The 25719-nt window shown below is 42.9% G+C and overlaps 1 protein-coding gene across 4 annotated transcripts in view; it reads left to right on the top strand.

The window, feature by feature from the left end:
- dlgap2a (discs, large (Drosophila) homolog-associated protein 2a) overlaps positions 1–25719 on the top strand; it is a 243718-nt gene that overhangs the window by 169850 nt on the left and 48149 nt on the right. For all 4 annotated transcript variants that reach the window (XM_034111272.1, XM_034111271.1, XM_034111269.1 and 1 more), the window contains exon 2: positions 5233–6380. In XM_034111272.1, coding sequence (XP_033967163.1) covers positions 5233–6380 — 1148 coding nt within the window. The remainder of the gene's footprint in view (positions 1–5232; positions 6381–25719) is intronic.

The raw sequence follows: 25719 nt of genomic DNA, 5'->3' as shown, positions 1-25719 counted from the left end.
ATGCAGTCACTGTGTTAGAGCAGATCCAGCTGCCAACTGAAGGAACACAGTGATTGTTCGCAGTGTTAACACAGGTGACAAAGTTCATCACATACTCACAAGCATGTGTCACTTGGTATTTCCCAGAAGCGAGTGGGTGGACTGTCGCTCTCCTTAGTGGTGTGTATTGTTGTTAGTGTACAGTATAGATTCAGTTATGCTGGCTCGCCTCTACAGTACATCACCCCAGCATCAGTTCCCAGTTTGATGTATTACCCGTTGTAGGAGCAGGTCCTCCCCCATTGTGTAACTGCATGAGTAACCTCACTAACATACACCGCATGTCTACATGTGACACATGCAGTGCTGACTCAATATACAACCGTCTTTGTTTGTCAGCTCATGTCAGCATTAGGCGTCAGTCATAGAAACATGGCCAGAGACAGATGGTATATGGAGAGACATATTAGTGACAAGTGATTGGCTCCCATTTGATATTGGAAACAGCTCAGATGGTTTATTATATAAGAAATTAAATTCTGCGAGTTCAGTTTATGCTCACTCTTGAAATATGTGCACAAATCGTCCATGGCTGTCATTTGGATGGACAAGTGAGCGGGATATCTGCCAAAGCCGTAAGCTGCTGCGCTATTTTGATCGGCGCTGCTGTGCTGGATATCATGAGGCTTGCAAAGCTGACAGATTTGCTGCTTTGCCTCCTTCTCCCCTCTAATAGCTCAGACCATTGCTGATTTGCCCTAAAGTGTTGAGGACAGAATTTCCCAGCCTTTGATTTTCTAAAGAAAGGGCCAGAATTCTTGGAAGACTGCATTTAACCTTTGGGAGATGGATAAGAAAGCTGCTCTATCGATTGGTTTTGCTTAGAGAATAAAGGGTGTGACTATCCTCTTGCCAGTTGACAATATTGCTTCTGGAATAGCTAGCAAAGGCTCTTTCTGGAAACATGTTTGAAACCATTTTGGTTACAGCTACTAAAGATTTGTTCCCTTCTTTGACATTTGCTGCACAGTGGATGCATTTCAGTGAATTCAACAGCATGTACAATTGAAATGAACTTGGCAGATGTTATCCAGTCCTTTGGGTCCGTTTGCATTCTGTGTAGAAATGATCTACTGGTGGCAAAAATACAATTTGGAGTACTGAAGCTGTTTGGGGTGTCTGATGCCAGATAACACAGAAATGACAGATCCGATTGCTGATTCAAAACATTAAAGGCTGCCATCACAAGTCCCTTTAAACATTGGGACTCTCTCTCGCAGTCCCCTTTATCTTAATCCTCTCTTAAATAGTGCGGCAGCTAGCCACCATGCTAACCACTGCCAAGTCTGAAGGTCGCATGCCTTTGATCTCTCAGTCTAGTCCAGTGGCTTCATTATCTTTTAACTTTGTTTTCAACTCCAGTTAAGGTTTGAGCAAGTGGAAGAGTGGGAGCTGTCACTGATACTCAGTGCAGATATAATGCTATTTAAATGCTAATGTGTTAAGAGGAGCAAAACGACCTTTACTCACACTCACGGCGCAGCAGCACAGAACAGAAGCCCCTAATAAATGAGCCTCTTCCTCTGACTCTGTTTCCCTTCCCATCCACACCTTATGTCACTCAGACGTACGGTGTATTCATCACCGCCGAGCCCAGAGGATTTGGACAACATTATAGGGCTGGATTTTAGTTCAGGTGTTAAGGCAGACATGATTGGATGGTTGCAGAATGTGCTTATTGGTTTATTTGAGGAAATGTTTGCTTATGTCTGCAGTGGAGAACTGTGTCTGTCGAATTCGTAAGCCTTTTTAAGACTACATTAAGGATCCCTGCCGTTTCCTATCTTAATATATCACATATTCCAATTTGCCTTCATTTGCATAGTCATTATTAGCAACATTTATAGACAGAATTCCAAAGAGAATTTTGCAGCTCTATGTTGTGCTGAATTTTAATTGCTCTCCAGTTTCCAAATTCACCCTCCAGTCTAGCAGTCCTTCGGAGCAGTTGGCACCCTTGCCAGAAAGATGATCATTTGATGGCAGGTGCTGGTATCTGTGTTAAAAACAACAAGCCCTCTCCCTGTCCACAGATGTCAGATACTTGTCTCCCTGTTTGCAGAGCACTTGCCAAAAGGATGCACACGCAGAGTGCATCTATCCCCTTTAGCCACCTCGCTTAAATAATAAATAACCTTCACAATTTGTTGTCAACTTACTCCTTGAATCATACGTCAACTTTTGTCTTTCCTTTAGCTAAACTAAAATTCTGTATTAGCAGAGAAGGAGGTTGGAAAATGGAGGAAGAGATATGGAGGGTGGATGAGTCTGTCATCTGTCGTATAATCCCAGGAAATGCCGAAACTCTGCCGGCAGGTAATTTATTCAGCGCAGCTCCACAAGATACCTCAAGGAATAGTCAGCCTTCAGAAAGACCTTGAGGTAAGACAGTGACATAACTTCAGACAGAAGTGTAGCATTGCATCTATCAATAATGCACCGTCATCCTTCTGCTGCAATTACTAGCAAACTGAAAATGAAATTACTCGGGTTAATGAAGTTCAGATTAAATATTCTCCATAGCAATGTCTTAGATGGCCATATTATGTGCAGCATTCCAAAAACAGTCCCTTCTGAGGAAAAATAACCCATTTGTTTTGTTTCTCCTCATGCATGCTTAGAGTAGCCTGGATTCATTTTAAAGCAGGAAGCCAAGTTAGACATCCTCATAAGAGGAAACTGGTAAACAAGGAGAATTTGTTTTTCATCTCGACAGATGGAGCATGGCAGCAACAGAAGAGCAAGGCTGCACCTCAGGGGTTGAGATCTTAGACCTCATTAAAAATAAGTTGGAATGGAATACATGTAATGAAAGATGAAAAGGAGCTTCCACCCATAATCACAATTCACTAAACAGCACAACAGCAGTAAGTCATTGTGATCTTGTTATTTTAGGGGGGGGGGGGGATTTGTGAGACTTTCTTAGAGCTATTGAGAAAATAATCAGGAGGGAAATCCTGGATGGAGTCAGTAACACCTTGAGTGTGCTCTGACAGGGCCCAGAGGATGTACTGTCTGTCTGGTTTGTATGAGAGAAGAGTATACAGTTGTATTCGAATGTACAGTAAAGCATCAAATCATTGAAATTAATTCCTGAATGATTGTTGGGTATTCACAGGAAGGGTTGGCAGATTTAGTGTGACAAGAGCTACAATTAAAATAGTTGTTTTGCTTTGGTAGTAATGCAATGTTGTATTATATTTGCATTATCATGAATTACAATTTGTCTGGTATTTGAAAAATCTTGCATAGTACTGCATACATTATAACTGTTAATCATTTTATGAATTTCTCCAACTCCTGTTGCAGGTTAGTATCTGATAGAGCCATTTTCCTTTCATTTTTTGTTTTGCTCGAGGCAGAAATATTAAACATTCCGATTGTTGTTCATTGTCCGTCAGCAGAAGGAAATTGACATTAAGAGCCCCGGGATTGACCCGAGAGGTTGTTTAGGTTAATTAGGATGACGACTTTCTTCCTCATTTTCCTTTTTCAGTTTTTTACGGCCCGATTAAAGGGGAATTTAAAAACCAATTTTACACATCATAATCTTTTAAGAGGATATTAGGAGTGCAAGTTAATTTTGTGAAAAAGTTTTATAAAGCTGTGTGTTGCTCCAGAGGGGCTTGCACAAAGTTTGATAAACTGTCTTTAGTGATAAGAGTTGGTTGGGGCCAAAGACAAAACGTGTAAAAATATAAATAATCTAAAGGTTTGAAGTAAGAAAAGAAAACCAGACCTCTTTAGACCACTCCTCATTCCTAGTTTAAGGCTAGCGGCATTAGCCACTACTAGCATGAGTTGCATTGTGGGTTAATGTAGCCTTTACCATAAAAAAGGTTATCTCTGGTTCTGCTGCTTTGATTTGATCATTTTAAAACCGCCCATGAAATTAATAGTGTGCCATGAAAAAAGGCACATTTTTCCCTCATTGAGAAAAAATGAAAACAGACAGGAAGTTGCAGAGTTGTGTTAAGGGGCACTATGGAAGAATACCATCAGTACATGATATAATAAAAAAAGATGACAATGTGCCCCCTAAACTCCCATCCGTAGCATATAAAAACTCTCCTTCAATTTATTATCTTACTGTGAAGGTGCATGGGTTTATGAGGCGTATCATTGGCAAGCAAGCGAGCTTAGATATGGTTATTTTTGATTGTTTGTTTGTTTCCTATTTCACAACACAGTGTGCAGATAAGTTTGAAATATTACCTGAGCATTTCTCCTACAATATACAGGAGAAAAGCTCAGACAAGAAACAGACGGCAGACAAACATATTATTGTATTACCAAATAAAGATATTGTAGACGCTTTTTTTTTAAATAACATTCTACACTTTGACACTTTATATGGCATCACTGATTAGCATTCATAGCTAATTTAAACCTCATTAACCAACAAATGCATTTATTAACCCTTGTATTTGGAATGTATTCTACACTTTAACTCTTAATTGTAATTAAGAGGGTCATGCATGACATACAACATGTTCCCTGTCCCACATGGAATTGTAACCCCCCCCCTGACGTGATTTAAAGGGAGGACATTGTAATTACAGTGACAGTACACAGTCAAGAGGAATAATAAAGTAAATGTATCCTCTGATTAAGTGTAATACATTGGTATACTGTGGTGGGACGTCTGCCCTTGGTGACCGATCACTCAGAATAGGGTTTTAATCTAAGATTACATTACCAACAGAGAAAAAGGGAGGGAGGGCGTTTTTGCTGATCGCCTCCCAAGGACGCCTCTCCCGCCGTATGCCTCACAGCGCTCTCCTCAGGGCTTTGACGGATGACACAAGCACCATGGAGTGATAGGCTATTATTTCACTTTGCATTGGATAAATGGCAATGCGGGCTCCTACCTGTCGCCTGCCTTTTCTTTTTTCCCTGTCTCTCAAGCCGTATTTTTGTCACATACCTGAATAGAAGGGTGGAAAAAAGGACATATTTTGTATCCTTACAATCTGTTGATTTCATTTTTCGGATGTGCTACTTTCCTGGTTTAGTGTCCTTTGTAGTTGAAGTGTATGAGGAGAGTGTGAGTAAGGTTCATAATTACCAACCTGTCCGAGGACTTGTCATGTGGTACTATCACATCATTAAATGTGAATTGTGATTGCTTTTTCTGGGGGAAATGCTTTTTTTACCCGAGGGTAGCTCTAATGTTCGCTCTCTGTCTTTCAGACCAGCAGTATTCATGGTCGCCCACGCAGTACTTCGATGAGGACAGCTACTCCCCTGCACCCAGGAACATGAAGGGTCTCTCTGGCGGCCGCCCTGCCCAGCTCCAGCTCACCTCTCCCATCTCAGCCCACACCTGCGGCCTGGCTGAATGCGACCATGCCCTGGACCATCACCTCCACTATAGCAACTCACGCCCCCCCTCCTACCTCCTTAGCCCCACAGAGAGCTGCCCCCTTGAGAGTCACCACCGCTGCTCCCCGCGGAGCTCCATCCACTCTGAATGCATGGTCATACCAGTTTCCATGTCGGCCACGGACCATTCCATGTCTAGTAGCACTTTCCCCCGCATGCACTACGGCAGCGCAACGCGGGAAAGCGGGGGCAACAACTCTGGCAGCAGGGACCCCCGAGATGACGGTGGATCGTCCTCGCACGGTGGCAGCGGCAAAATGAACAGAATCCCAGCAAACCTCCTCGACCAATTTGAGAAGCAGATGCCGCTGCACCGGGATGGCTTCCACACGCTGCAATACCAACGCACCTCCACTACAACCACGACTACAGAGCAACGCAACGAAAGCCCGGGGAGAATACGCCACTTAGTCCACTCTGTACAGAAGCTCTTCACAAAATCGCACTCACTGGAAGGTTCCTCAAAGATGAACGGTACCAAAGGCGACTCGCAGCGGGACAACTCGCACCACCACCATCACTACCACCAAGGCCACCATAAACACAGCAAACGCAGCAAGAGCAAAGAACGTAAATCTGAAGGAAGCGGCAAGCAGCGCTCAGGAGGTTGGTGGAGTTCAGACGACAACCTGGATAGTGACAGTACGTACAGAACACCCAGCGTCATGTCACGGCATCCTGTGGAGCACATCGGCCACTGTTACCCTGACTCGATACATAGCCACCTAGCTGGAGACCTGTCCCTCAAGACATCGAAGAGTAACAACGATGTCAAGTGCTCAGCCTGCGAGAGCATCAGCATGGCGCCAGAGGGAAAGTTCATGAAGAGGAGCTCCTGGTCAACGCTGACGGTCAGTCAAGCCAAGGAGGCCTACAGGAAGTCCTCACTCAACCTGGAGAAGCCTATGACACCCAGCGACCTCAAGTCCAACATCAGGCCCTGCCACTATCTTCAGGTGAGTTCGGCTTTTTTGTGTCGTTAAAGAGAAAAACAATAGACTGTATAAATGGCCCCATTGACGCCGATTTGTTCTCGGCCACTCTTCTTTGAAACCTTGAGTTAGGCAATTTGGCAGTGGCCATCTTCTTTTCTGGAGCCATAAGTGACCATACTTGGACATGCGGACCTGGGAAGAGATAAGCATCTCTTCGCCTCTTTCGGGATTGATAGGTTTCTGTTGAACATACTCAACATATTCAGTTTTATGAGAATACAAATTGTTTCGGAGGCAATGAATCAAGTGAGAGGTAGGATGATTTTCTCATAAACCTCTGTACAATGGGACTAGATTTGCAACCAGTGAAGTAGCCCCCTGCTAGCCGTTAAAAATAATGCAGGTTTAAGGAATTTCTGATTGGGTTTACCTTTTCCGACCTGTTACGAAGTCCACTTGTTTAATACAGTCTTGGGTATTGCGCAAGTTATACCCAACAGTTGCTTTTTGTATGTCTCTGCAGACTACTTCTTGGTGAAACTCCCATTGAGTAGGGTACAAGATGGGTACTTTTAGGTTTTTGTTAGCAGAGGATAATAATAATCCTTATATTTATTATAGCGCTTTATCAATGACTCAAAGCGCTTTACAAATACAAATTACACATACAGATCATACATACATGTAATGGTCATCGACTGTGGACAATACCCACAGGAGCAAGTTCAGGTGAATTGTCTTGCCCAAGGACACAACGGCTTTACAGATGCAACGGCGGCGGGTTTCACCCCCTTGATCTGATAATCATTGCACAGCCCACTGCGCCACACCGGCCATCTTCACACCTCGAAGTCATCAAGGCGATTTTACAAGTACACATTGATATTATACATGTACTGTGGACAATACCCACAGGAGCAAATTCGGGTGAAGTGTCTTGCCCAAGGACACAACGGCCTGACGCAGTGGCGGCGGGAGCGGGTTTCGAACTGGAGTTTGTTCGTAGATTTTACAATGTGAACCTGTCTTATGGCTCAGCATGTCGCTGGCAGCAAAAGAGATTAGCACAGCAGGACAAATCAATTAACTCCATAAATGATCTTCGCTGGAGGGGAAGAGTCAGCGATCCAAAAAAAAAAGACCAGAAATCAATGTTGATTTGTATTGTGTTGTTGCTTCGATTTTGCATAAGTTCCATGCTTGAGAAAAGGGCATCATTTAGCACATACCCTTGATCAGCTCTGCAGGAGACCCCATAGCACCCAGGGGATCAATTTAGAGTGAGTCAGCACTTTACAAAGAAGTGTCTCCAAGGTTTTATATGCATGCTGGAGGGTATATGAAAGGGAAAAATGTCGAGAAAGCATGTTTATAAATCAAAAATTCCAAAAGCAAGGAAATTAGATTCTGTAAAAGCGCTACTCAATTTACAACAATGTGATATCTAATAGCATCACGTAAGCACCGCCTGAAGCCAAAATGAAGTGAGCACTTCAGCAGGAGAGAAGACTAAAATACTCAGCGCTCTAAACACAGAGTGTGTTTTATGGATTAGAGACTGTTGTAAACGGAAAGCCAATACATTACTCAAATCAACCAGTAGAGCCAAAGAAACCACTCAATCTAAGCTTCTGTCAAGAGAAAATGTTTTAGAGGACTAATTTTGACTAGTTTATTTTTGAACCGAATAGATGATCATTTGGAGTTAGACAGGAATTGTACTCATCCACTCACATTTTGTACAATCCCACTAAGTGCAGTAATTTCTCAATGAGAGAGTCGCAGTGTTTAGTGCCCACCCACGCCTTTCTTACTTCCATTGGGTCATTCAGCTGAAGTAGTGTCCAAGGCGAGGCACTATAAACACTTCTAAAAATATCCTCCTTCCTGCCGCAGGGCTATATTTAGCCCAGCGTTATCAATCCATTTCCAGGGTGACACATCTTCCCTCCCCGGAGGAGAATAAATCGCCCTCTCAGGGAGATGTTCCAAAGGAGAGAAAGTTGAAGATGCACACTGCCAAAGTCTGTGCCTCTGCAGATGCTTTGAAATACTCCAGGAAGCGGAGTGGAATAAACGAGATGGCTGTTTATGCTCCCTGTGGATACTGTTGATGCTCATCACCAAGAGCAGTCAGGCAGAGAGAGAGAGCCAATAGTCTGGAATGATACTTCGCACACACAAGGGGTCACATTGAGAAGTTTTCACTTCCTGCTGCTGCTGAATTGGGATTAACCAAAACTGTCTGCACTGTAACAACATCAACTGCATCCTAGGAGTCTCGTGTCAGTACGGACTCTCTGTCTGTGGTGTGTGCGTGATTTTTTGTTGATGGTTTGATGATGTGCTAGTCACCTTCTTTGCGTCCTTGGTTGATGACAGAGAGATGAAAACGTCTGTAGTGTTATAAGAATTCAGAAAACTGAAAGAAATGAGTCAACTCGTGATGGATTCAAATGTTAATCAGGTGTCTGTGTGTGTGAGCGAAATAACACATGTGTTTGTATGAGAGATCGATGAGCTGGATATTTGGGCAGACAGAGATGGATTGAAAATAGCTGCTCTTTCGCTAAAATTAGAAATGTCGCTCTCAGTCATTTCACAAATTAGCCCCAATTAGCCCCCACCTCCCCTCCCAAAAAAGAAAACACACCTGCACACACACACAATGAGTGGAGGTGATAATGGCAAAAGATTCACCACTTGTTGGCACACACCTGGTTGAATAACAAATTCAGCAATTTGTAAAAATAGGTGTAGGGGTTGCTCTCTCTTACACCCACACTTTCCAAATGAGATATGCAAATACACCTGGGCTGCAGCAACTGCTGTTATCCGTGCCTCCCCCACCTTCCTTGCACCTAGCCCATAACTTTACAGCACAATAACTTTGTCTTACTGTCAACTTTTAGCCCTGATTATGTCCACTGCTCTGTTCTCGCGCTGCGTACAGTACTGTTGTACAAAGGGAGGATTAGTCTTTGATAGTTTTGCCGATAGGGCATTGCGAAGGGATTTAATAAGCCAATTAATTGCCATGTTGGCTTGCCAAAGGTGGAGCTTGAGAGGCAGAAAGGCTGCTGATTAAATTACAAAAGGGAAGTGCAAAGCAGCAGAAACACAACTGGCACTGTGACTGAAAGCTACAGTAACACCATCAACACACACAGGGGTTCCCTAACTTTCTATTAAGGGCTTCCCAGATAGCCACCAGGCCATGACCCAGTACTTATTAAGATGTTTGTCCCAGGAACCCCAGGATCAGACAGCAGTTTGTGGATAAATATTACTGATCTCTGAGTCGACAGCGTGGCTTTGAGATTACAACCCTGTGGGGGAGCATCTGCTTATATTTGTGTTTTAAAACTACGTTTTTTTGATTATACAAGGTTGTCTGGCTGTAGCTATTTAATTGTGTCTCTGTCGTGACTTTATGTGTTCCACTGATCTCTCAGGCCAAATCAATAGATTGTAATAGACTTTTAAGTTTAATACCACTATGTTCTGCTTTAGTAAAAAAAAAATGTGTCAAGAAGTATTTTAACATAACAGTTAAAGCCATGTTGTGTTCTTTTTTGGAAATATATATATAACGTAAGTAACGTTACTAAGTAGTACATTTTGGAGAATGTCAAGGTGTTGAATAAGGAACCTTGGTTATTATTGTTTTGGTTTTGATTTAACAGTACTTGTATTATTAATATTTCTTCTATTGGATGTGTACCCTCTAGGGCTGCATGATTGTAGCCAACATGATAATCACATATATTTTTAATAAGCATGAATCACGATTATTCATTGATTTTAGGGACACAATTATAATTATGCACTCATTAAATAATGGAGCATTTAATAATAATATTTTTTAACAAATACACATATTGCCTATAGTATAATATATATATAAAATATATTTCTATATTTTCCTATACTAATAGTGTTGAGAAAGGAAAAAAAGTGATCTTATTTCCCCTCTGGTGTGTTTATGCATCCACTGGAAGGAGCATTACAGGATTTCTTATGAATGTTACACTGACTTTCACTAGTGGGTCACCACTACTGGAAGCAAACAGTCGGAGAAATGTTGGCCCTGTTATTTGGAAATTAAATGTTCAAGGATTGTTATTATATTTTCCCTTAACACAAGGCTCCTTTTTCTATTCATCCTTGAGTGTGTTTATTTCCACCTCCATGCTTACATCTAATAACATAAAAGGTGTTTAAATAAACAAAGACATAATGTTGCATGTGTGGGCGTATATGTGTGAAAGAGTGAGACGATGGAAGAAGAGTTGCTCGTAGGTAGGGTAACATTGGTCTAGGAAGAGGAAGAAAAAAGGAAAACAGCTCCATCACACACACATACTGCGTACCCATGCAATCTTGTGGGAGGAAATGAGGGGCTGCTAGGTGGGATTACCAATGATTGAACCATTAAGAGCTCTCTAAATCTCTCTATTCCTTCCTCTCTCTCTCAGTCATTTCTCCTTCTTTCTCCAAAATTCTCCCCCCTCCCTCTCTCCATTGCTCTTCCTCTCTCTGTCTACCTCGCTCCGCTCTATTTTGAAACTCAATGGCAGTGACTTATGTTTCTTAGTGGGAGAGGAGCTGTGTATAAATAGAGCTGCAGAGTTAATCAATGAAATGCACTGCTGCACTGCAGGAGCATTGGCTGAGGCTTGCCTAGGCAGGACACACACACACACGCAACACACACACAAACACACACACACAAACACACACACACACACACACACACACACACACACACACACACACACACACACACACACACACACACACACCGTACTCTCTGTGGTCTCCTACAGAGGCAAAGATCAAAGCACTGAATGTAAAGGTAGATGGCTACAAATGCCAAGGTCTGCACAATCCTGCTATGAGGTGATTGTGAGAAATTGTTAAATACTGGTTGAATACTGGTTTGAATTGCTTAACACATATTGGATGGACAGTATGTGTAAGCAGTTGTTTTTTAAAGGGGCCATATTGTGCTAATGTTCAGGTTCATATAAATAGTGTCACGATCTGTCCGTGTTGTGTTTTGTCTTTTTCTGTCTTTGGTTTCCTGTTTTATTTTGTAAAGTGTTCACCCCCCGTTCCTGCCTGTTGCTTTCTGTCTGTTTTCCCTCCCTGATTACCCGATTGTGTTCACCTGTTGCCCCTGTGTTTTCTCCTCCCTCCTCACCTGTCTCTTGTTTGTTGATTAGTCCTGTGTGTATTTAGGTTCTGTGTTTTCTGTTAGTCTTTGTGAGTTCCTTGTTGTATTTGGACGTTGTTCACGGGGTGAGAGTACTGTTTGTCCAAGTTTGTTTCAGTAGCATTGAAATAAAGGTATTTTTTCTGTTCATCTGCATTTGGGTCCTGCTTGCCTCACTCAACCCTGACAGAAGGAACTCACCAAATATGGGCCCAGCAGATCCTTTTGAGCAGGAATTGGCCCCAGCAGCCATGGTTCCAGAACCTAGTTCTGGCCCAGTTCCGGCCCCAGAGGCCATGGTTCCAGTCCCATCTCTTGTCCCATCTCTTGTCCCATCTCTGGTCCCTTCTCTAGTCCCTTCTCTAGTCCCTTCTCTCGTCCCTTCTCTGGTCCCCCCTCTAGTCTCTTCTCGAGTTCCCTCTAGTCCCTTCCCAAGTCCCTTCTCTAGTCCCTTCCCTAGTCCCTCCTCAGGTCACTTCTCTAGTCCCTTCTCCAGTCCCACCTCTAGTCACTTCTCTAGTCACTTCTCAGGTCCCATCTCTAGTCCCTCCTCTAGTCCCTCCTCTAGTCCCATCTCTAGTCCCCTCTCCAGTTTCTTCTCTAGTCCCCTCTCCAGTTTCTTCTCTAGTCCCCTCTCCAGTTTCTTCTCCAGTTTCTTCTCTAGTCCCCTCTCCAGTTTCTTCTCTAGTCCCCTCTCCAGTTTCTTCTCTAGTCCCCTCTCCAGTTCCCTCTCGAGTCGCCTCTCAAGTAATCTCTCGAGTTCCCTCTCAAGTCACCTCTCAAGTTCCCTCTCAAATCCCCTCTCGAGTCCTCTCTCAAGTCCTCTCTCAAGCCCCCTCTCAAGTCCTCTCTCAAGCCCCCTCTCGAGTTCCCTCTCCAGTCCCCTCTCCAGTCCCAACTCAAGTTCCTACTCAAGTCCCAATTCAAGTCCCTACTGAAGTGCCATTGGAGGTTCCGCTGGGGGTCCTGCCAACTCCATGTCTTGTCCCGTTGGGGGTCCCGCCGATTGCTCCTCTACCGGGGGTCCTGCCAACCCCGTGTCCTGTGCCGTTGGAGGTCCCGCCAACTACTCTTCTGCCGGGGGTCCTGCCAACCATATGTCCTGTACCGTTGGGGGTCCGGCCGACTACACTCTGCCGGGGGTCCTGCCAACCGTATGTCCTGTGCCAATGGAGGTTCCGCTGGGGGTCCTGCCGGCTCCATGTCCAGTCCCGTTGGAGGTCCCGTCGACTACTCTCCTGCCGGGGGTCCTGCCAACCCTATGTCCTGTCCCGTTGGGGGTCCCGCCGACTGCGCTTCTGCCGGTGGTCCTGCCAATCCCGTGTCCTGTCCCGTTGGGGGTCCCGCCGACTGCTCTCCTACCGGGGGTCCTGCCAACTCCTGGTTCTCTTCCGTGGGGGATCCTGCCAAGGTCTGTCCCACCAGCTCCGGTTCCTGTCCGGCCGACACCGGGTCCTGCCCGGCCTCCGGCGCTGTCCTATCCGAGTCTTCCTGCCCGGCCTCCGGCGCTGTCCCGTCAGCGCCCTCGAGCCCGGCCCCCTGAGAGCCGCGGTCTTCGCCCTCGAGCCTGGCCCCCTGAGTGCCACGGTCTTCGCCCTCGGGCCCGGCCCCCTGACTCTTCCTGCCGCTGTCTTCGCCCTCGGGCCCAGCCCCCTGACTCTTCCTGCCGCTGCCTTCGCCCTCGGGCCGGCTCCCAGACTCTTCCTGCCACTGCCTTCACCCTCATGCTCGGCCCCCTGAGTTCGCCCGCTGTGGCCTTCGCCCCACCTTGGACTCTGCCTTGCCCCCGGGCCGTCCGCCCGAGACCCCATTCTTGAACTCCGCTGTGCCTCTGGGCTGTCAGCCCAAGCCCGTCCTCCAGACCCCCTCCACCCACCCTGTTGGCCCTAGTTTTGTGTCCCTCCTCCGGTCCAACTCTTAGGTCTAACTCTTGTGTGTTTCGCTCCGCTCACCGGTCCGTCTCAGTGGGTGGAGCTGCAGGATTTCTACTTCACACACGTTGCATACCGCTATTTTACTGTCTTTTGCCCTTGAACACAACTTTTGATCAGAAAACAGCAAAGGTAAGACGTATTTGCCGTTTTTGTGTGTTGTCTTTCCTGGCTCCGCTGCTGCAAGTTTTGGTTGCACAGTGATGAAGCGTATACCAATGGAATCTGTGGAATCTCAGCTTTCATATGATATCTAGTTTGTGCAGATTGCATGAAGTATAACATATCTCTACCGTGAGTTCTGTGCTAAGCGCGTTAGCATTTTCGCTTAGTGCTAATTCAGAGGCTTGGTATTGCCATTAGCCGCGTTCACACTGCGGTACTTTTCCCACAAAGGTTCATGCGAACTTAGTTCATGGTTGCGTTCACACCAAAAAGAGCCGGTACTAAAAGTAGTTCATGCAAACCTTTTTACCCCCTCGAAAGTCCCTGCGAGAGAGCAGGGACTTTCGAGCGGCTCTTTTTTGAGAAAAGAGCTATATTCCTGATTGGCTGGGCGAATTGCAAACCACGCCCCGTAAAACTCCCACAAAGTTTTGTGAAGCCGCCATTTTATTATCCTCGCATTAGCATTAGCCCAGCGCAGAAACGCAGAGAGACTAACTTATGGCAACACAAAATAAAACATGGGAGCGGTGGAGATGAGGAGGTGTCGGCGTTCTGGCGATTTACTCGGAAGGCTTCAGTAGAAGCTGCTGGGAGTCCCAGCAGCTTCTACTGAAGCCAGTCCCCAACTCCGGGGACTTCCGGCCGGGGACTTTGGGCGGCAGTGAAGTGGTTTGCGGCCTGCCAGTAAACCCAAAGCAGAAGAAGAAGAAGTGACGTCAGCGGCTTCATTTGCCTAATCCACCCCCAGGGACTTTTTCTGGTGTGAACGCGATCTGTACTTAGTTCATGCGAACTAAAGAGTTCGCATGAACCTTTGTGGGAAAAGTACCGCAGTGTGAACGCGGCTCTTGTGTTTCGTTTAGCTAAAAATGGTTAATATAGTCTGATAGCTGAGTTTCTTCCTGTTAAGTGGGTATGACACGATTAATAGGGTGTTAAGAAGCCCTGAGACACAGTTTTGTGAATATTTTTGTGTGCCGGCGGGGGCATCGGGTTTAACAGGTTAATGTTCAAAAAAGTATTTATTTCTCTCATACCGCCTGTGCTGCAGCTCTTCTTTTCACCCTCTGTCTGAAACCAGAGTCCAGACTCCAGTCTGCTCTGATTGGTTAGTGGGCCGGCTCTGTTGTGATTGGTCAAGCGCTATGTCCCGCGCTAGCCAACAAAATTGTGAGTGTTACACAGTGATGTCACTATGTCACAGAAGAAACAAAGAAGTCCAATGGAGGCGTTTCAGGCAGGGGGAGTGGGTGGGAGAGAAATTCCTTCTGGCGTGAACTTTGGGATTTTAGCCCTTGCTAACCATTTACATGCACACAAACATAAACCACACTACAATAAAGGGAACATTCCCACCAAGCATAATAGTCCCCTTTAAGACCAAACCTTAGATGTAGCATATCAAAAATGATTTCCTCGAAGTCTTGTCTGTTCTTTAACCTGTTAAACCCGTAAAATCTTGCAAGAAACAGCTACTGAGGGCTTCTTAACATTTAACAAACTATGAATGTGTCATACCCACTTAACGGGAAGAAACTCCCAGCTACCTGACGATATGAACCATTTTTACCGAAACAAAACACAAGTCTAACGCCGAGCCTCTGAATTAGCACTAAGTAAACGAGTGCTAATGCACTTAGCACATAACTCACAGTAGAAATATGTTATACTTCATCGGATGTGCACAAACTAGATGGCATATGAAAGCTGAGATTCCACAGATTACAATGGTATAAGTAGCATCACTCCACGACCAAAACTCGCGGCAGCGTAAGCCAGCAAAGACAACACACAACTTCACTTTACGGGGCCAAAACGGCAAATACTTCTTACCTTTTTACCTGTTTTCTGATCAAAAGTTGTGTTCAAGGGCATTAAACCGCATATAAACCCTGCCGAAGGTTAATCCAATGGCTCTGTGTCACTTTGAAATGATTACTGATAATCCATCATCATATTTATGTCAATAAACTGAGTTTTCATATAGAGTGAGAGCTGTAACCCAGCTTCCGGTTTTGGGCTTGCTGGCTGCGCATCACTCTGATTCACCAATGGTAATGTTTAGATAGATTTCCCTCTCGATTCTATTGGCTCTAACGGTTACAAAGAGGTGTCAGTCATCAAAATCTACCAATGAGTTCCAGAGATGTGGCAGATACACCCAAACAAGGTTTTTTTTTTTCTACACCTCTCTAAAAAGGTCAAATTTATGTTATAGTTTGGATTCCTAAAGCTTTTAGTCTACTATCCCATCATTCAAGGGTGGTTTTCACTATGAGTAATGTTTTTTTTTTTTTTACGGAAACTATAATTTTAAAATGTTTACTATGTTCAATCTGAATTTACTTTAAAATAAAAAAATCTATATTGATTCTGAATGTTCTACATCCAACTCACAGGTGTATCATTGCTTTGAGAAAAAAGATTATTAATGTACCCCTTTTAGAAGTGAATATATAGTCATTTGTTCTGGGCATGTCATTTTTGAGCCTGAAACCTGAAAAACAGGCTCAGGATTTAACAGATTAATAGCCATAATTAATTAAAGGAAGTAAAAGTTATTTGACTGCCATAATGTAACTTTAAATATGGATCTTCACACTTGAGCTGTGAAACTTCACACGGCTCCCACTAACTTCGGCTCATATTCACCAAGGCCTTGAATAGAACAGGATCTGGCACATTTATCTAGTCACACAGAATGATTGCACATGGCAGCAGGTATGTGGATGCACATTCACCTCTGAATCCCATGCCTTCACTCTGTAGGTTCTGTGGGTCAAGGTAAGCGTTCATGGTGACAAGCGTCCATATTTCACCTCCATTAAGGATGCTGGGACGCTGTGTGTGCTTTCACATCAATCAATACGAGCGAGCTGCTGCCCAACCTGTTTCTTTATCAGCACGGGGAGACACGCTGCAATCTATCCAGTTTATCAGCAAATCCAAATTAAACAAATCTCACCACAGCTTGCGCCTGTCCTCTAGCGTTCCGTTCATTAATTAGACGTCTAAAAATATCAAACCCCTCCAAGACTTAATTAACCCATCGACTTCATTTGGTAGCTGGTGCATGTCTGTCTTTGGAGGGGAGATGAATCACTTTTATCAGAGTGTGTCTTTTTGGGAGTGTGTGCTGCTTCGTGTCTGTGCATTTTTGGGTAGAGGGCATCGCAGTTAGCTAATGTTTTCTAAAGTCATGCAGTTCTATGTTTGCATGGCTGTGCTTCTGTGATGTACATTTTTTGCCTTTCATATTTTTTGCCTTTTCATATTTTATTATTTATATATATTTACTTTTTTCATGATGTACAACCACAGCTTTGTAGTGAAATGTACTACCTAGCTTCACAAGCCTAGAGGACAGACCATAATCCCCATCAATCACACACTAATGTCACACCATAGATGAAATAGAAGAGTCAAAGGCTGCTTTGACCCATTATTCCCTATGATTAACAGAGATGGTTGTAATAAAGCCATAATTGATCAATTACTCAGCTGTTTTGATTTGATGTGACACTTGTTAGTGTAATTAACGTGGGTGGGGGTTCTTTGATGCAAGAGGTAAGTCAAATTAGTGTCAGGGGGAATCGTTTTTGTCTCATATGTCTCATTAAAAAACTGACATGTCTCAATGGTATACTATGGATAATTTATTTTAAGAATCCCCACTGCTTTCGCTGCTTTTGCTGCTTTTATCACATAAAAAGGGTGGCTTTATTCCTAAAAGTGCAGTGTTAGAAAGGTTAATGTCTGCTTTTGTTTCTCTTTGAAAAATAATCGCGTTTCAATTGTTATCTTCCAATAGAAGACATTTGCATCAGAACATGAGGAGGGTCATCTGTGTGATGCATTAGTGACATTTTGAGGCGAGCTATCACCTCCTGACATTTCCAACATGCAGTCAGCTGCCATCCAGTTCATTGTAAAAGTATGAGGAGTGAGTTAGTCACTGACTGGCCACAAAATGTCTTCAGAAAACATAGAATCGGTAAGGTATGTTTATTAAAATGGATCATTTGAAACAAAGGCAAGGCAAGTTTATTTATATGGCACCTTTCAGCACCAGGCAATTCAAGGTGCTTTACAAAAATGAAAGACATTCAGACAAAGGCATTTAAAAACAGTAAAAGATAATAAAAGAAACATTAAAAGAAAAACAAAAAATGAAAGACATTAAGAAAATGGCATTTAAAATCAGTCATTAAAAAGAAAAGCTAATAAAATAAACATTAAAAGATAAAAGTTACAGTGCAGTCTAAGATATGAATAGTTAAATTATTTCGGTTCTTGATTTTTAATTTATTCACAGAACCTCCCTTTGGAAATCCGAACATTTCCGTCCCGATTGTTCATTTAGACTGATTGTTTTCACCATGTTATGCTCACATGACATCCACAATCGGACCCTCAAGAGGGTGTACTAGCCCCCTACTCTGCTTTGCGTTCCATAACAAAGTCTTTAAGTGTTACCTGAACACCCCGTGTTACCAAAACACTATTTGTCGCCCGTCGGTGATGTGATACTTGTTCCTCAGTACAAATCACCCAAAAACTGATCGTAAACCCTGGCTACGATGGATATCCCAAATATCCTACTTTCGAGCAGTCCCTCTCATAAATGTCATGGAGTTTCAGACGGTTTTCACCATGTTTTGCTCGCATGACAACCACAATCGGACCCTCAGGAGGGTGTACTAGCCCCCTACTCTGCTTTGCGTTCCATAACAAAGTCTTTAAGTGTTACCTGAACACCCCGTGTTACCAAAACACTATTTTTCACCCGTCGGTGATGTGATACTTGTTCCTCAGTACAAATCACCCAAAAACTGATCGTAAACCCTGGCTACGACGGATATCCCAAATATCCTACTTTCGAGCAGTCCCTCTCATAAATGTCATGGAGTTTAATTACGTTTAAAGTAGGGCTGTCAAACGATTAAAATGTTTAATCAGATTAATCACAGCTTAAAAATTCATTAATCATGATTAATCACCATTCGAACTATGTCCAAAATATGCCATTTATTTATGTATATTGTTGTGGGAATGGAAAGATGAATGAAAGAAGGCGGTTATATCAATTTAACATACAGTATCTATGTTTATTATAACATTTTTCTGCATGTCAAAATGAAAGACAACCCACACACCTATCAATCATCAAACCGTGGGGTCTTAATTCATTACGTGTTGATTTCTATCAACGGGGGAGTACTTCAGGAAAGTCGACAGAGGGGGGGGCTAGTGGAGAACTTCGTGACCACAGAGTGTGAACGTTGTGATCCGCTCCAGCGAAGGGGGGAGTCTCCCTCCGCAGCCGGTTGGCGTAGTTTTGGCACAGTTCCGTTGTACAGACCGACGTTAACAGCAGCCCTGTCTGTGCACACGGAGACCGACTCTGTCGTCCGGTGATCTAACCGCCTTCTGGAAAAGCTTCACAAGTACGTCGGTACGCAAATGCGCTTTGTGACACAAGTGACGGTACGCATTTCAGATTACACACATAACCTGCGTACCAGTTATGTGCACCCCTGTACTACAGCAAGAGTATTCTCCGTCGGGACTTCCTGCAACAACACCACGCCGTTATCAAAGATGTTCTATTGAGAAGACGATCACGACGTGACAAAAGTTTTCAAAACCGTGGCGACTGAAATCAATCTTACTAACTGCTGTCTGTGCAATTTACTCCACGAGTTGGCAGACTTTATTTTGCTTACTTTAACATCATTTTTCATGGTGGGGCTAAGCCATTTCTTGGTATGGGTGTAGCCTACCCCAGCGCTGCCACTGGTGGCACGTATGGGGCGGGCCATTCTGCACATGCGTTAAATGCGTTAAATATTTTAACGCAATTAATTCAAAAAATTAATTACCACCGTTAACGCGATAATTTTGACAGCACTAGTTTAAAGTTAAAACATTAAAAGAAAAAAAAATACATGGATAAAAGTTACAGTGCAGTCTAAGATATGAATAGTTCAATTAAAAGCAGCGACAAAAAGAAAAGTCTTCAGTCTGGATTTAAAAGTAGTCAGAGTTGCAGCGGACCTGCAGGTTTCTGGGAGTTTGTTCCAGATATTTGGAGCATAATAACTGAACACTGCTTTACCATGTTTAGTTCTGACTCTGGTGACAGAAAGCTGACCAGTCCCTGAAGACCTGAGAGATCTGGATGGTTCATAATTTAGCAGGAGGTCAGAAATGTAATTTGGGCCTAAACCATTCAGTGCTTTATAAACCAGCAGCAGTATTTTGAAATCTATTATTTGACACACCGGAAGCCAGTGTAAAGACTTCAGAACAGGAGTGATGTGATCCACTTTCTTAGTGTTAGTGAGGACTCGAGCAGCGGCGTTCTGAATCAGCTGCAGCTTCCTAATAGATTTTTTAGTGAGACCTGTGAAGACACCATTGCAGTAGTCGAGTCTACTGAAGATAAAAGCATGGACAAGTTTTTCCAAATCCTGCTGTGACATTAGTCTTTTAATCCTAGATATATTCTTTAGGTGATAGTAGGCTGATTTAGTAACTGTTTTAATGTGACTGTTGAAACTCAGGTCAGAGTCCATGAATACACCTAGATTTCTGGCTTTATCTGTTGTTTTGAACATTGCAGACTGAAGCTCAGCGCTCACTTTTATACGTTCTGACTTTGCTCCAAAAACCATTACCTCAGTTTTATCTTTGTTTAATTGGAGAAAGTTCTGACACATCCAGTCATTGATTTGTTCAATGCACTTACTCAGTGTTTGAATTGGAGCATAGTCTCCTGGTTAAATTGTTACGTAGATTTGTGTGTCATCTGCATAGCTGTGGTAACTTATTTTGTTGTTTTTCATTATCTGAGCCAGTGGTAGCATGTATATGTTAAAGAGAAGAGGCCCCAAGATGGAGCCTTGAGGAACCCCACATGTCATATTTGTCAACTCAGATGTGTATGTACCTATAGAAACAAAGTTGTTTCTGTCCTTTAGGTAGGATTCAAACCAATTTAGAACTGTTTCCGAAAGTCCCACCCAGTTTTCCAGTCGGTCTAGTAATATGCTGTGGTCAACAGTGTCAAACGCAGCACTGAGATCTAATAATACTAACACTGAAGTTCTGCCACTGTCTGTGTTTAAGTGGATGTCATTAAAGACCTTTACAAGAGCAGTCTCAGTGCTGTGGTTTGAACGAAAGCCTGACTGGAACACATCGAAACAGTTATTTAACTGCAAGAAATTACTCAACTGTTGAAAAACAACTTTTTCAATGATTTTACCTAGAAATGGGAGGTTTGATATGGGCCTGTAATTGTTCATTACTGAAGCATCTAGATTATTCTTTTTTAAGAGCGGTTTAATGACTGCAGTTTTCAAGGCCTGTGGAAAAATACCCGAGTGAAGAGATTTGTTTCCTATATGAAGTAGATCTGAGGCCATGCAAGGCAAAACATCTTATAATAATATCAAGGCAGCAGGAGGAGGATTTCAGAAGTTGTATAATGTCCTCTAGGTTTTTATCATTAATCTGATGGAATTGTGTCATGGTGTTTGAATTGATATTAGGTGGACACAGAGACAACACATTTGCTGTTCCTGATGCTTGTCTGATTTTCTGAATTTTGTCAGTGAAAAAGGAGGCAAAATCATTGCACGCCCTGGTGGATAGAAATTCAGAGGCTACTGACACTGGGGGGTTAGTTAGTCTGTCGACGTTACCAAACAAGGCACGTGCATTGTTTTTGTTTTTGGTATTGATGTCAGAGAAGAACGATTGTCGTGCGTTTTTCAATTCCAAATTATAAAGGCCAAGTCTCTCTTTATAGATTTCAAAATGAACCTGGAGATTTGTTTTTCGCCACTTGCGTTCAGCTTTTCGACATTCTCTTTTTTCTGTTTTCACGGTCATGGCCTTTCTCCATGGAGATATTTTCTTGCCAGACACTTCCTTTACCTTAGTTGGAGAAATGGCATCTATAGCATTTTTAATTTTTGAATTAAAATGATCTACTAGCTCATTTACTGAGATGTTAGCAGGAGCAAGTCTGGAAGAAAGATTCTGAGTAAACATTTCCCTAGTATTTTCAGTTAAATATCGCTTTGTGGTTATCTCTTTTTGAACCTTTTTGTGAACAGAAATAGAGCTCTCAAAGAAAACACAGGAATGGTCAGAGAGTGCAACATCATTCACCACAACCTTAGAGATATTCAGACCCTTTGAGATAATTAAGTCCAGAGTGTCCCCCTTATTGTGCGTGGGCTCCGTCACATGCTGAGTCAGTCCATAGCTATCAAGAACACAAAACAGTTATTTTGCCCCTCTGTCCTGGGGGTTGTCAACATGGATGTTAAAATCACCAACAATGACTAGACGGTCAAAGTCAATACACACTATAGACAGCAGTTCAGTAAAGTCATCAAAAAAGCTTGCACAGTATTTGGGTGGTCTATAGATATTTAGGAACAGAGCTCGAGAGGAGCATTTCAGCTGAAGGGCCACATATTCAAAAGAATCAAAGTTTCCATACGATGTCTTCCTGCATTGAAGGGAATCATTGAACAGAATAGCAACTCCACCCCCTTTCTTATGCATTCTTTCCTGACTCATAAAACTAAAGTTGGGAGGGGTTGATTCGATAAGAACAGCTGCACTGCTATTTTGTTCAATCCAAGTTTCTGTTAAAAACATAAAATCGAGATTGTGCTCAGTGATAAAATCATTGATTAAAAATGTTTTTCCTGCCAAAGACCTGACATTTAATAAAGCTAGTTTAAGTTTGTTAAACACACTATCAGTCATGTTTTTTGTAACAAGCTGTGGCTGACTAGCTAAATTAGATAAACTCACACAAACGTTTGAGCGCTTCCTGTTTCTAAAATGATTCACCGCTGGGGGGGGTGGGGGTGTGTGACGGGCAGTGGAGACTCCTCCATGTGTCTCATAGGTCTCCCATAATCAGAACATTCCTCAGGCGGGTGCAGTGATAATTCAGAGGGAACAGATTGATGACGCAGGCAGTTGAATATGTTAGAGATAAACAATTTCACTCCTGACTTGTTCAGGCAAACTCCATTTGCTTTGAAAAGATGTCTGCGATCCCAGAAAAAGTTAAAATTGTCAATAAAATGGACAGAATGGTCAGTACAGACAGTTGAAAGCCAGGGCCACTGATAAACACCTCTGCATTTAGAGAGCTGGCAGTTTCCAACAAACATTTAAAGTCTTCTTTCAGCACTTCTGACTCTTGTTTCACAACATCATTTGTTCCAATGTGCAGTACCACATTCTTCACAGTCGGATGTTCAGCCCCAATATGCAGGATCTTCTCAGCCAAGTCAGAGACCACATCCTTGGGAAAACAGAGTACTTTGGTGTTGTTCTTACTACACAGACCTTTTACATCTCTTACAGCAGAGTCACCCACAATCAGAGTTTCAGGCCCAGTCGTTAGCTTTCCCTCTAGCCTTTTACTTTTGGAGTAGCTATTGGTCCTTACCCTGCTGTGTGAAGAGGACAGGTTATCCAGGTTATCAGAAAGGGATCTCCGGTTCTCGGTCAGCGGAGCGTATCTGTTCTGGATTGGCACACTTGGTGGTTTAGGAGGATTGTTTGTAATTCTCCCTTTAGCAGCTGTCCACTGCTGTTTCCTAGTATGAATAGGGGTTGAAGAGGCGCTCTTCCTGGGTGATAACAATGCAGGCCAGCCGGTCGCATCACAGATTTCAGAGCGCTGGGCTCTGCCTGTTATCCGTCCTCCCAAATCCCATGGAAATGATTTACTCTTAGGCTTTGCACCCAGAGAGTTCCAGGGAGGACTACCACTTGTAGATGTATTACCCAGTACACAGCCCTCCTGTTCCTTGGAATCCTTGTAGCTGCTAACTAGCTGTGAGTTAGCATACCCTTCTCCATTCTTTTTGCGACACTGGTAAAGTGGTGTCATTCCCACGACATAGTCCATTCACTTCCACGTTAACTTCCAACCGTTGCATTTTCATTTCCAACACAGCTATCTTCTGTATAAGTTTGTGGAAGTCATCTGTAGAGAACAGAGGCATTTTGCTACCAACTAGCTTAAGCTAAATAGCATGCAGTAGCCTACCAGGCTTTAGCTGTTGCTAGGCCACGCTACTGTAAGACTGAGGTCGTAGTAAAAATGTTGAAATATGGCTGAAACCCTCCGTCTATTTACGAAGATGAACTGTCGTAGTGATAAGTTAATGTCCAGGAGCTGCTGCTCGAAGTTTTCAGAGAATAAGAATAGGAAAATCAGCATAAAAAGTAAGCAGAGGCAGGAGCAAGCAGAAAAGCGTCTGCACTGTAAGAAAGATAAGGTAATAACAAAATTAATTGATAAGTAGAGAAATTTGAAGGAGTCAAGAGATAAGAAGTAATGATATTGTGAAATCTTTAAATTAACTTGTGAACTAAAAAGAACTCTTGGTTTAAGCAGACATCATGTTTTCTAGGAGCTTTTTGCAGATCTTCGGGGCATGTTTGGTTCTGACCCCGTGGAGAATGAGCGAGCCTGTCCCAGACGATCTAACAGCTCTGGGTGGCTGGTAACAGAGCAGGATATCAAACATGCATTCTGGCCCCAAACCAGGAAGCCAGTGTCAGACTCTGAGGGCTGACATGATGTGTTCTACCCTCTTGGTTTTGGTAAGGACACAGGCAGCAGCGTCTAGGTAAATCCATAGTTAAATGATTGGTTTGTGTAAGACCTGTAAAGACACTGTTGCCATTATCAGGTTAACTAAAGACAAATGCATGATAACGTTTACTTAAGTCTTGTTAAGGCATGAGTTCTTTAGGTCTAGCTGTAATATAGTAAGCTTCAGAACCACAAGATTTGTGACACTGTTAAATGTTTTAAACATTGAGGTGAGCACTGCTTTTGGATCATTTCTTTCTGGCATCTTATTTAATTGCAGAAAACGTTGGCACATCCAATTGATGATTTGTCCCGTGTAGGTGTTCAGTGACTGTAATGTCCCATTATAATCTGGGTTATGTACATGTTAGTGTTGTCTGCATAATTATGATATGATATTTTATCATTTACAAACTGACCAAAAATAGTATCTTTCCTGCAGAGAGGATTAAAACCAGGTTGAATTGAGTCAAACCCATTTTTTCAGTAATGGTCAACTATATCAAATTCAATATTGAGATTGAGCAGTAAAAGACAAAGACTTTGCAATATACACACCATAGTATAATATTAGAATCATAAATAGTGGTTAGGAGGCATTTTTTGTTATTCTGGGGTGCAACTCTGGAAAAGTGTTACTATACAGTTAAAGAAATAGGGACTTAAGTCAGATTTAGTGTATGAAGGATGCATACAGCATCAGAGAATTATTAAACTCCATTTAAATCAAATGAAAACTGACAATGTCACATTTTATAAGTCCAAATCAGTGACCATGTAAATGTGGCTAAAGCTTCTGACCACTACACACATTCAGCAGATTGCGACAAGGTACATCTAAAGCAGGGGTGGGGAACCTTTTTCCTCTCAAGGGCCATTTCAATGTTTTCAACATCCTCCGAGGGCCGTACAAATTATTACCTCAAAAATCACAGCCCATTAATTTGGCCTTTCTTTCATGCTGTGCAAAGAAAAAGCAACCTCTTAGTCCAGATATCTTGCCATGACTCGCGTATGCATGCACGTGCACGGTTGTGGCATGACCACCAAACAGAAATATATGGACACAAGATGTGTGCAAATGTATTTAGTTTCCTATCCATGTAAACATGATTTAAGTGTGGGGGGGGGGGGACCTAACCTCCTCTAGGGGGGTCCGGGGGGGCATGCTCCGGGAAGTTGAAAGCATCAATCTGGAGATCTATGGATACATCTCTCAACACCCAGATGAAACAGAACTGTAAGCAGATTTACTTTTTCTTTATGAATATTTTCCAAATCACTCCTTTTAAACTGTATTCTTGTTTATTAATAACAACTTGTTTTTACTGTCATATAGTATTTTATACCTGGTTTTATACCTGGTTTTATTTTAAAGATGTGCCTTTACCTCACTGG

This window comes from Pseudochaenichthys georgianus, chromosome 22, assembly GCF_902827115.2.
Source record: "Pseudochaenichthys georgianus chromosome 22, fPseGeo1.2, whole genome shotgun sequence".
NCBI lineage: Eukaryota > Metazoa > Chordata > Actinopteri > Perciformes > Channichthyidae > Pseudochaenichthys > Pseudochaenichthys georgianus.
Note: the sequence above shows the minus strand (reverse complement) of the source record. Positions and strands in the feature narration are given on the sequence as shown.